Source organism: Mesocricetus auratus, unplaced genomic scaffold, assembly GCF_017639785.1.
Source record: "Mesocricetus auratus isolate SY011 unplaced genomic scaffold, BCM_Maur_2.0 Super-Scaffold_100676, whole genome shotgun sequence".
Classification (NCBI taxonomy): domain Eukaryota; kingdom Metazoa; phylum Chordata; class Mammalia; order Rodentia; family Cricetidae; genus Mesocricetus; species Mesocricetus auratus.
Window position 1 is genome coordinate 134,680,890 of NW_024429266.1, and position 12,920 is coordinate 134,693,809.

Genomic DNA, 12,920 nt, shown 5'->3' on the forward strand with positions numbered 1-12,920 from the left:
GATGTGTAATCCTAGATATCCGGGAACCAAAAGCAAGAGGATCCCAAGTTCAAGGCCTGCCTGGGTTACAGGTAGAGCCAACCACGGTAACTTAGTGAGACTTCATCTCAAAATAAAAAAAAAGTAGAAGAGGGTTTCGGATGTAATTCAATGGCAGAGTACTCAGCATGCATGAGCTCTGGTCCTTTCCTTTCAGAGGTGGGTAGAGCTCACTCTTACTTCACCGAATTGCTGATAGTCATCTCAACTTGGTCATAGTTTCAAAACGTTTTCTGGTTATTTCTGTGTTTAATCACCTGTTTATTAATTTCATTATTTGACTTTTTTGAGTTCACTAATCACATAATTTTTAACTATGGCCTCTGTTTCGATCTTCACACCTTCTCCTTCTGTCTTACTGTCTCTGTTCTCTTTGTTATACAAAGCCACATAATTTCTACTTTAGTGGAACATACCTCGATTGTATGTTACTCTCTCATCATTATTTCTGTCTTTGCTTTAGGCTTATATGCGCTCACAAGCAAAGTTATATCAAACATAGACATACATACAACAGACAAAACACACGTATAAAATAAATCAATCTAAGCTGGGTATAGTGACATACGTCTTTAATTCCAGCAGAGACAGAGGCAGAGGCAGAGGCAGGAGGATCTCTGTGAGTTTGAGGTCAGTTTGGTCTAGATGGCAAGCTCAAGACAGCCAGGTCTACATAGAGAGACCCTGCCTCAAAAACAAAACAAACTAAAAAAAAAAAGCCATAAATAAATAGATCTAAAATTTTTCTGAAACCGAGACTTTAAAAGCATTTAGTATGGAATACTATTTTCAAAGTCTCCAACTACGCTTTAGCTAGCATCTGAGTTGGGAAGATGCTCAGAAAGGGGCGGTGCTGGCTGCCAAGCCTGATGACCTGAGTTCAACCCTACAAGTTGTCCTCTGACTTCCATGCCCATGCTGTTTCCATGCACATCCACCCACACCCATACACAAAGTAAATAAGTGTATAGGAAGCACCAGCATTTAAGGGTTATGGAAAGAAGCCTTTAAACTTAATCTCTGATAGGCCTCAAATAATCATATTGTATTTTTAAAAAAAAACACAAAAGATTTAACAAAGATGACATCAATTAGAATTATGGCTGGCCTACAGTCCACACTGCTAGAGAAGCTACGAAACAAGGAGGACCTTAAGAGAGATCTACATGGTCCCCCAGAGAAGGGGAAAGGGACAAGATCTCTTGAGCAAACTGGGACCATGAAGGGAGAGGAGAGGGAGTTAGGAAAGAGAGGAGAGAAGAAAAGGAGGGGAGAGGAGGACATGAGGGAGTAGGTAGATTGAGTCAGGGGAAGAATAGAGGAAAGCAAGAAAAGAGACGCCATAACAGAGGGAGCCATTACAGGTTTAAAGAGAAATCTGGCACTAGGGAAATGTCCAGAGATCTACAAGGATGACCCCAACTAACAATCTAAGCAGTAGTGGAGAAGCTGCCTCAAATGCCCTTCTCTGATAATGAAATTGATGACCACCTTATATGCCATCCTAGAGCCTTTATCCAGTAGCTGATGGAAGCAGAAGCAGAGATCCACGGCTAAGCACTGAGCTGAACTCCTGGAATCCAGTTGCAGAGAGGGAGGAGTGATGAGCAAAGGGGTCAAGACCAGGCTGGAGAAACCCACAGAAACAGCTGACTTGAACAAGGGGGAGCTCTTGGACCCCAAACTGATAGCTGGGAAACTAGCATAGTACCCACCTAGACTCCTGAACATGGGTGTTAGTTAGGAGGCCTGGGCAATCTATAGGGCCTCTGGTAGTGGATCAGTATTTGTCCCTAGTGTACAATTGGATTTTGGGAGCCCATTCCACATAGAGGGATACTCTCTCAGCCTAGACACATGGGGGAGGGCCTAGGCCCTGCTCTAAATGATATGACAGACTTTGAAGATCCCCCATGGATGGTCTCACCCTCCCTGGGGAGCAGAAAGGGGATGGGATAGGGGATGGTGGGAGACAGTGGAGGAGGGGAGGGAGAGGGAACTGGGATTGACATGTAAAACAAGCTTGTTTCTAATTTAAATTTTAAAAAAGGAAAAGGAAGAAGTATGGCTGGCAATATATTGCTCTGATCTGTTTTACCAAGGTGTCCCAAGAAACATGTCAGTGTTTGCTAATGGCAAGTCACTGGTAGCCTGATATGCTAAGTTTTTTAAATACTATTTTTGTCTTTGCAACATATTTAAATTGTTTTTCTTACACTATTACTTGTCTTGTATGATGGCAGATGCCATCATGCACTAATGGAGGTCAGAGTACAGTTTGCTTGCAGGAGTCAATTCTCTCCTCCTATCATGTGTGTCCCTGGGACTAAACTCAGGTCTACCTGCTGAGCCATCTTACTGGCCCCCGCAGAACAATTTTCAAGGTAGCCACATTATTTTCAGATTTTACTAGTTACAGATTAGGTGCCCGTCAGTTTCTACAAATGCAACATTCAAAGATAAGACAGGAAGAAAGTGCCTTGCTCGATTTCTGACCAAATGGGAATATAATAAACAGTTTTTAGTAAAAGCAAATCTACCTTTATTTGCAGGATGATGGTGAGAAAATTCCTGTCATCCTCAAACACTGCTGACAGGCTGGGTCCGGGGCCACAGGTCTTCTCTTCAACCTTCTTGTTAATGAATGGGCTGGTGAAAGCGTTGAAGTATGAGTCAGGTACCAGATTAGGAACTGACAGCACAGTGTTTTGAAAATGATTAATTGCCCCAGAAATGCCATCCTGTCAGAGAGAAAAGCACAAACATAATGTAAGCACAGATGACTGGATTTATGATGTTTTTAAAATTTTCTCATTATAAGAATAACTCCTGCTGGGTGGTGACGGTGAACATCTTTAATTCCAGCACTCGGGTGGCAGAGGTGGGTGAGTTTGAGGCCAGCCTGGTCTACAGAGCTAGTTCCAGGACAGCCTGGGCTACACAGTGAAACCCTGTCTCAAAAACAAAAACAAAAACAAAGTTACAGTACATTGTGATGAGATATATATTTGAAGTATTAACAAAACAATAGAGGATTATGAGCAGAGCAGAGAGAGCAGGGCTGTAACACTTCGGCTGGTAAACCTTCCCCTGGCAGAGCGGAGTTGTTACACTCTCTCCACTCTCCTGGGAGCAGAGCTGAACTGTAGCGACTTCACCGGGGAAACTCTTTCCTGCTGGAGCAAACACTGGGAAAACATCCCCAGCTAGAAAACCCTCCCCTGCAGGAGCAGAGCTGATATACTGGGGAAGCCTTTCCCTGAAGCAGGGCTGTAAGCTGCTATGCTTAGTGTGACTTGTGGCATTCCTCGGCTCCCAAGCTCCAGGATACCTTTCTATCTGAGCTGTAACACTCAGTATTCTTTGGCTCCTGAGTGCCATAAACCATCCCTGTCTATCCCATCTGATCCGTCGAAATGCTTACAATGATGTCTTAGACTCTGCTCAGAAGAATGCTGTCATCAGTCTAAGTTTTATGCCATACTGTGTCATCCTCTCTAGGGAGTGCCTTGACACCCCAATGATCTGCCCCCAGGCAGCTAACCATAAAGAAGTTGCTCTCTTATTTTAAAGGTTGCCTATTTGCAGATATTAGGTAATGAAATACCCACCAGAAAGTCTTCCAAAGAAGGCTCAAAGAGTAGTGACTCCACAGTCAGAATCAGTTCTGTGAGGAACATGGGGGTGAGAGATTCATCTTCTTCCTGCTTCTCCATTAGTGGGGCCCCCTGGAAGGACCACATGCACATGTTACAAATACCCCATCTAGTGGAATGCTATGAAGGAGAGCAAACATACAAAGATGAGTAGACTCAAGTTCACACAGTGAGCTGGGTTTAGATCCTTAGCATGTGGAAGTCTTTCTGGGAATAATACTGTAGGAAGAACAAAAATAAAACTATTGGAAGATGATACAGCATTGTAAAAATATGTCTCTTTGTAAAAATATAACGCAAGCAATCTGGAAAACAGTTTTAAATAGAAATAGGGCAGCATTGATAGTGTAGCAGAAACGAAGGGCCTCGAACCAGACTAATGACTCTGCAATGAACACTTTCAAGCAATGATATATGGATAAAAGGGTTTACTACATGACTCACTGTGTCACACTACAGCTTCCATGATGAGATTTTTCCTTTTTTTCTCTTATATTTTATGTTAATGTATTGTGGTGGGCTGCAAGGGAAGAAGGAGGCTGTGAAGGGACAGGGGGATGAGTGGAATAGGGATGCATGATATGAAAGACACAAAGAGTAAAAAGAAAGTCAAAAAAGAAATGGGGGCCAGAGAGATGGCTCAGCTGTTAAGAACACTGACTGATCTTCCAGAGATCCTGAGTTCAATTCCCAGCACCCACAAGGTGGCTCACAACCACCTATAGTGGGATCTGATGTCAGAAGGAGCATTCATACACATAAAATAGATATATCTTTTTAAAAACAGAAATGGAAGGAAGGTTGAGTCAGGGGAAGAATAGAGGAGAGCAGGATGAGAGAAACCATAATAGAGGGAGTCATTATAGGTTTGAAGAGAGATCTGGTACTAGTGAGATTTCCAGAGATCTACAAGGATGACACCAACTGGCAAACTAAGCAATATTTAAATTCCCTTCCCTGATAATGAGTTTGATGACTACCTTATATGCCATCCTAGAACCTTCATCCAGTGACTGATGGAAGTAGAGGCAGATACCCACAGCTAAACATTGAACTGAACTCCTGGAACCCAGTGACAGAGAGGAAGGAGTGATGAGCAAAGGGATCAAGAACGGGCTGGTGAAACCCAGAGAGAAACAGCTGACCTAAACAAGGGAAGCTCTTGGACTGCAGACTGATGGCTGAGAGGCCAGCATGGGACTGATCCAGACCCCCTGAATGTGGGTGTCAGTTAGGAGGCCTAGGCAATCTATGGGGCCTTGGGTAGTAGATCAGTATTTATCCCTGGTGTACAAATGGACTCTGGGTGCCTATCCTATAATGAGGGATGATCTCTCAGCCTGGACACTTGAGGGAGGGCCTAGGTCCTGCCATGAACAAAATGACAGACTCTGGAGATCCCCCATGGAGGACTTCCCTGGGGAACGGAGTGGGAATTGGGTGGGGGGCTGGTGGGGGACAGGGAAGGAGGGGAGAGGGCGGGAGCTTGGATTGACATGTGAAGCAAGCTTGTTTCTAATTTAAACAAAATTAAAAAAAAGAAATGAGGTTCATATATATGATAGAAGCCATACCTTATAATAACTTATAATAACCAATACTGAGACAGATATACACTTGTTAATTTCTGTTGCTGTCGTAAAATATCCTGACAAAAAGCAACACAGGGGAAGAAAGGGTTGATTGGGCTTACAATTCCAAGCTGTAGTCTGTCACTGAGGGGAGGTCAAGGCAGGAACTCAAGCCACTAGTTACATAACATCCACAGTCAAGGACAGAGACAGAATACATCCTTGTTTGCTTTTTATCTCCCTCTACTAATATAGCGATAGATAGATAGATAGATAGATAGATAGATAGATAGATAGATATCTCCTACTTACAATGCCCAAGGTGCAGCCTAGCAAATGGAGGCTTCCATACTCAGGGCAGGTTTTCCTTATCAACTAACAATCCAAATATTTCTGGTAACAATACAGACACACCCAAGGGCCAACCTGACTTGCACAGTTATTACTAAACCTCCATCCCTGGATGATCCTAGGTTATGTCAAGTTGACAATTAATATTCTCTTTTCCCCCAGAATATAGAAAATACCAGGAAAAAAGCATAGAGATGCTCCTCAGTAGACACCTGGAGACATGATTCTGTGCAAATGTACCTTTTTCTCAGTGACTTCGGGCTTCTCTTCAGTAATCCACTTCTGAATGATGTCTGCTGATGGCGTTCGCTTTAGTTTGTCAGAGAAGAAACTCAGAACTGAGCTGGCAGTGTTTACTGTTAGGATGTGCAGGGTATTCTGAATTAGGTAGTCATTCAGACGGATGAAGCTTGAGGAAAAGGCAAACATTCTCAGCTTTCTGTGATTGATTACTACATATTCCTGATAGCAACTCTCAGGAAAGGATTTAAAATGTAAAACATAACGTTTCCTGGAATTTTGTTTGAATTACATTAAAACATGAGATACTTCGGAGTTGGTCTCAAACCTTCTTCCCTTGAAAGCATAAATATATTCAAGTACAGGATATCGAGCTAACTAATAGCCCTAGCTTGCCCACAGGTTATGTGATGAACAAGATGCTTGTTAGGAATAATGCAACCAGCTTGTCTAGTCAAGGGGCCGCAGGAGTTCTTCAGGGAGCTGTAAGAAAAACTCTACACATACAATGTATGCTGTTTGTGTCTGTAAGCAAAGCATAAGATCTTTGCAATCTGGTTCTTACGGTGCATGTACTATGGGATGCTGATATGGTGCATGCATTGTGGGAAACTCAAAGTGCACATCAGTGTTCTTCAGCAGCAGTTGTTAGCCTAAAGGCACCAGTTGGTGTTCTTACTGGACAGAGTATTGGCATTGCAAGCTGTATCTATGTTTTCCATAGGTTCTCGAAATCAAACTCGGGATATCAGGCTTGTGGGGCAAAGCCTTTACCCACTGATGCATCTCCCCAGCCCAGGGTTGACTTTTTCACGTCTTGAGAAGTGTAGATTCTCTACTCTATCCCGAAAGAAAGAAGATGCTCTCACCACGTGAGCCTCATGCAGTGGTGCCTTTTGCTGGCCTGTTCTGTATATGTCATTTTTTCAGATTCTCCGTAAGTGGGCAAATCAAATGGAGCTTCAATGAGATTTGCAATGTTTACCTTAAAGTAATCTAAGGACAACATAAGGCACAAATCTGTAAAAGTTCCATCTTTCAATATCAATTCAAAGAAAAAAAACAGAGAAGCAATAAATCCTTTGATTTATGAAACAACCCAGGACCCCAGAAAACAAATAGATAGAATTCATGCAAACAATTTATGCATACAAGCAGAAGTTTGGAAGAAGTTTAACTGGAGGGAAAGTGAAAATACAGAGAGATAGTATCTTAGGAGCCTGCCCTTCGGGACCCTCCCAGTTCTCCGCCCCACATACCCTCATAGGGTTCAAATACACAGTCATCAGGAATAAACCCTGCAGCACGTAGGGCGAAGCGGCACGACCTCCTGACCACATCTTTTGCCTCATTTCGGAAATCATCGAGGCGCTCTGTCACCTAAACATGCATGGGTGTGCACAATTACTCATGACAAAGGCAGCGTCCTGACAAGGACGGAGTCTGAAACTCCACAGACAACATCCATTACCTCCTCTAGTCGCACAATCTGCACCGCCTTGAACTCTTGCAGGGTGTAAGTGTGGAATTTTTCAATGTAACAAAGTCCCATAAAACTCAGTTGGTAGCACATTTCATTAATTTTAAGAAGAGCTGGTCGCAGGTACTGAATGAAAAGAAGAATTAATCATTAATTGATGTTTAATGTCATACATTGTAAAAATGTGTGCACAATGAGACCTGGTTATGAGGGGTTGTAAGAGCTATGAAGGGTTATAGGTACAAAATCACACAGCAAGTAGGAATTCTTCAGAAACATTTTTGTAAAAGAATAACTCAAGTTATCATATTTAGTTTGCCCAATTCTCTCCTTTTCATTTTGAGAAGGATGCACGTCTTTTGGCTATTTGAGGGATAAAATTGAAGGCAAGTAGCAAAAAGCTACGAATTTTAAATTTTATTCGTTTTGTCTGATGGTTACTAAACGACTTCACAGTGTCCAGTCACAATGACCACAGACCGGACCACTTATTAATCCCAGAGGTTATGACATATAACAAAACCAAACTTTACTATAAATTTACCATGGCTAACAAGATGCATTGGAAAAGGATAAACAGAGTCACAGATGACTCAGCACTTTCGTCCTAGCAATGTGCCCAGGAGAAAAAAAGTATACATGAATATTTATGTTTAGAAGATATTTAGAGAATTTATAATATGCTTAGAAAAAATTATACATGGCTATCAATTTACAATTGCATTTATTTGTAAAAGCATTAATTGTAATTGCCAGAGAGCAGAAACAGTTCATGTATCTATCATGAGATAAAGTAGGTATGACCATACAAAGAATATATTTAGCCAGTCAAAATAAATGTTATTTCATAATGCAGATACATTTTGAAGAGAGTACATTAAGTGAAAAATGGCGGTCATATTGTATGATTCCGTAAGTGTACAGAATAGGCAAAGTTATGGAGACAGGAATTAGATGTTGGGGAGGAACAGGGGAGTTGGGGAGAAATTGAGAATGGCTATTGGTGTCAAATGTAGCTTCTTTTTAAGGTAATGGATATGTGCCCAAATTGTCTGTGGCAAGGTTGGTCCATCCTGTGAATACACTAAGTAATATAGTGTGGGTGGGTGCATATACAGCAAGCATACAAATTATATATCAATTAAGTTGTTAAGGAAAATGTAGGCACAGGTGCTTATGAGGCTGACTACTTTCATGGAATAAAAGTTTCCTGGCCAGCAAGTAAAGATATCTGTCACCAAGCAGAGGACCTTAGTTTAATCCTAGGGACACACCAGGTAGAAGGAGAGAACCAACCCACTTAAGTTGTCCTATGACTTCCACACATATATAGTGGCAATCAGGTGGACAAACACATACACATGCAAACACTCCAGACAACTAAAATGCAATGGCATTTTAAAAACAAGGTTTGGAGAGATTGTTCAGAGGTTAAGAGCACTTCCAGAGGACCCAGGTTCTATTCCCAGCACCCACATGGCATCTTACTACTCTCTGTAACTCAACTCCTAGGGGACCCCACACTCTCTTCTGGCTTCCACAAGCCCTGCACACATACAGTACACAAACAAATAAGCAGGCAGTACACCTAAACACACACAATAAAGGTTAATTTTTAAATTTAAAAAACAATTCTCATATAGAATAATTTAAATTCCATGCTTTGTCTTTTAGCCTGGTCTTGGAAGAATGAGCCATTGACATCACTTAATTGTATAAACTGAGCTTGTGGAGTGTTGGTTAGCAGCAATAGGTATTTGAACCACAACAGTGGGTGGATTCCTAGGTACATCTTAGCTTAGAAAGATGAGAACTTCCTAGCAGACTAAGAAGAAATTTAAGGGGAGGTACTATCACAACCAAGACACCACTGGCAAAGAGACAATCCTCAGTACATTAGAGAAGAGAACACAGGTCTCTTAAAAGGCAAATCCAGGAAGAGTTTTGCTTAATGGCTTAAGAAAAAAAAGTTGTTATCTATGCAGTATTTAAAGCATGGTAAAGATGTTCAAGGGCTAATGAAGCTAAAGATGCAGTTTAAGGTGAATGCTGTGTGGGAATGGGGTATCCTTTACCATTCAGCATGCTCAGTGGGACGGATGACCCGAGATGACACATCCTACATACTTACTTCGCGTGATTAACTTTAATTATTATTGGTCTATAGTCATCTGAGTTCTCTTGACCTCCTCTGTTGTACCATCTACATGCCCATGAAACTCTATCAGATTATCCTCAAAGAGAAGCAAACTGTAGCTGCTGACCAGAGACGGTGGCTAGTGCAGAAATAGACGCATGAGGAGGTTGCCAGCACAACACCTGAATATAATTCTTCATAAATGGGGCCAGGATGCACAAGGCCCTATCCCTCCAGGCTGCCTCTAATCCAAGGAGACCCGTGCCTCTCTTCTTATTCTTTTGACTTTTGCTGCCCTAGTTAAGGGACCAGAGCCCCACCGATGACTGAGTTGCTAGATGTTACAACAGGAGAAAGACTGTACTTCCACCAAGATGAAATCGTCTCTGTCAGGTGTGTGTGTACCAATGTCTGTGACCAAGTCACACTTTCTTGCCCTCTAATGCTCTTAAAAACATGATTAAGAAATACATACAGGATTAACAATGAACAGATTTTTTTGTAGCGCTTTTCGACAGCCGGTGATTTTCTTGGAGCGGACATTCTTCCTCCACACGCTGAACGCCTTCCATTTCCGGAAGAGCGCGAATATGGGGATCTTAGTGAGTTCTCTGTGGTACAGATACTCCTGTTCCCATCGTTCAATCTCGATGTACTCGATGTCGTCGTTGTAAACGTGGGTCACTGCCTTGTTGCTAATCGTGTAGTAATCATTTTTATTGATGTTCTCATAACTTACGACCCTGTGGAAAAATACCAATTGGGACAAATGGGTAAAGTACTCAGCACAAGAATAAGCAATGGGAGTGCTTTTTGTTGTAAAAAGAGACACGTATTAAACGTGAATACCATTTGCATTTTAACTAAATCCTAACAAACCTTTGAGTTAAAGGAAAGTCTCAAGAGACGACAGAAGAGCTAGGTTGAAACATTAGAGAGATTACACATTAGCGATGTGTTTAATCATTACAGATGGGAGATCTTTTCAACAAAAGAAATTAACCATAAACATTTTATTGCATTTATTTACATATTTTGCAGGTGTGTGGTGATCAGAGAACAACTTGTGGCAATCAGTTTTCTCCTTCCACTATGTGGGTTCTCGGGATCCAACTCAGGCCACCCTCAATATAGACATTACTTTTCTTGAGACAGGATCTTACTATGTAGTCCTGGCTGTCTTGGAACTCGCTATGTAGACCAGGCTGGCCCTGAACTCACAGAAATCTGCCTGTCCCTGCCTTCCGAGTGCTGGAATTAAAGGTGTATGCCACTAAGACTGGCTCCACTATAGATATTTTAAACTTAGTAGTCTTTTGTGCAAGCTGCTTGGAATTAAGTTTGTATTAATTAACTCTTTAGAGGTTAGTCGATATCAATAGCACAAAAGACCTTAAACTATCTAGTACTGACAGAATTGTAAGACAAAAGAAAACATGAATTTCGAAGAGAAGAATCAAGATTCAAATTAAGCTAAAATAATGCCTAATTTATCACAGACTATTGCCCAAAAATCTTTAGTTAAAGATACCCTTTTCATAGGCCCTTTTCATCGAAGGCATTCCTCAACTTCACATAACAAAAGAAAACTAAACCAAAAAGAAATTCAAGAACAGGATAAATTAAAAGGAAAAATAAGGGTAGATTCTATAATAGTTCTTTGATTTAAAATTCTTTGACAAGAATTTAAAATATATTTTCCTCAATTTTAGCTACAAAATATGTTTCACTTAAATGACATCAAACAAGTGTGAAATATGCTATAACATCTTGTCAAAAATATGTTTGGGAATTTAGGAGAGTAATAGCCATAGTCTTTGAAAGCCTCAAATCACAAGACAGTGATTAAAAACCAAAGCCCAAACCATCCCTGTATTAAAGCCATGCAAAAAATGTGTACAATGGTGGCTGGAGTGGGAGCTTAGTGATTAAGACTGACGGCTGTTCTTGCAGAGGACTGACTGAAGTTTAATTCCTAGCACCCACGTCAGAAGCTGACAACCACCTGTTCCTCCAGCTCCAAAAGACCTGTTGCCCTCTTCTGGCCTTCACAGGTACTACACTCATATGCACATATCCCCAGGCCCCCAACACACACATAATTAAAAACAGGGGAAAAAGCAGGGCATTGGTGGCGCGTGACTTTAATCCCAGCACTTGGGAGGCAGAGGCAGGAGGATCTCTGTGAGTTCGAGGCCAGCCTGGCCTACAGAGCGAGTTCTAGGACAGCCTCCAAAACAATACAAAGAAACCCTGTCTCAAGCTCCCCCCCCAAAAAATGGGGAAATTAAAAAAAAAAAAAAAGTATATGCACTAGTGAAGAGTAGACTGTAGCACTCTAGTAAAAACCAATGTTTTCCACATGTATGTTCTGTTCTTGCCTCTGCATTCCAAATCAGGAGTCTAAGGCCCTTTAAAGTAGTTTTTTGGACATCTGCCAGATGCCTGTAGTGGTTGAAGATAATAACTTCAGACACAAACTGTCAGGTACTGGTAGCTCTTTATCCCAGTACTTCATAGGAAGAGGCAGGTGGATCCCTGAGTTCGAGGCCAGCCTTGTCTACAGAGAAAGTTCCAGGACAGCCAAGGTTACACAGAGAAACCCTGTCTCAAAAAGCAAACAAGAAACAACTTAAGATACACATTTATGATCAGTTTTTAAAAGAACAAAATTCTTATCTGCTCTGTGCCTTTTCATCAAAAGCTATGAACCACTGCCATAAACTAGTTCAGGTTTTTAATTTCTACTTTTTCATTAATAAAACCTAGTGAGAATGTTGCTTTCCTACTTCACCGCTACCATGGAAAGCTCTGACCTTGGCATCTAACTTTTTGTTTGTATTCTAATTAATTCACACTGGAAATGTTTAGAAAATGCATCGAGCATTGCATGACACATTTGAAAGCTTTTCCTTCAGCACTATCAATAGCTGAGGGTAGAACTGGTATATATTTGGAGTAATTCTCTGCATAATATGAAACGTCAACTTGCCTCTTGTTCTAGTCACTGTGAAGAGATACGATGACCAAGGTAGCTTGTATAAAAGAAAGCATTTAATTGGGAATACGCTTTCAGTTTCAGAGGTTAGTTCACTATCATCATGGTGGGGAGCGTGGTGGCAGGCAGACATGGTGCTGGAGCAGGAGCTCCATCCTTAAGAGCTCCACCCTGATGGAGAGAGAGAGACAGAGAGAGAGAGAGAGAGAGAGAGAGAGAGAGAGAGAGAGAGAGAGGGAGGGAGGGGGAGAGAGAGGGAGGGAGGGGGAGAGAGAGGGAGGGAGGGGGAGAGAGAGGGAGGGGGGAGAGAGGGAGAGGGAGAGAGAGAGAGAGAGAGAGAGAGAGAGAGAAGCTGGATCATCAGCATGGAGTTGCACTGAATGTCTATGAAGAAGCTAGAAACCAAATCACGTCCACATGAACCCACAAGTATTCTAGGGTTCCATGT

At 41.7% G+C, this 12,920-nt stretch overlaps 1 protein-coding gene across 1 annotated transcript in view; it reads right to left on the bottom strand.

Annotated features, from left to right (window-relative positions):
• The window catches only part of Dnah6 (dynein axonemal heavy chain 6), a 186,264-nt gene that overhangs the window by 156,289 nt on the left and 17,055 nt on the right, over positions 1 to 12,920 (bottom strand). The window contains exons 5-11 of the mRNA XM_005078273.4: positions 9,950 to 10,217; positions 7,329 to 7,463; positions 7,117 to 7,237; positions 6,727 to 6,853; positions 5,858 to 6,026; positions 3,651 to 3,767; positions 2,580 to 2,780 (exon numbers count right to left, since the gene is read on the bottom strand). Of these exons, the coding sequence (XP_005078330.1) occupies positions 2,580 to 2,780; positions 3,651 to 3,767; positions 5,858 to 6,026; positions 6,727 to 6,853; positions 7,117 to 7,237; positions 7,329 to 7,463; positions 9,950 to 10,217 (1,138 nt within the window). The remainder of the gene's footprint in view (positions 1 to 2,579; positions 2,781 to 3,650; positions 3,768 to 5,857; positions 6,027 to 6,726; positions 6,854 to 7,116; positions 7,238 to 7,328; positions 7,464 to 9,949; positions 10,218 to 12,920) is intronic.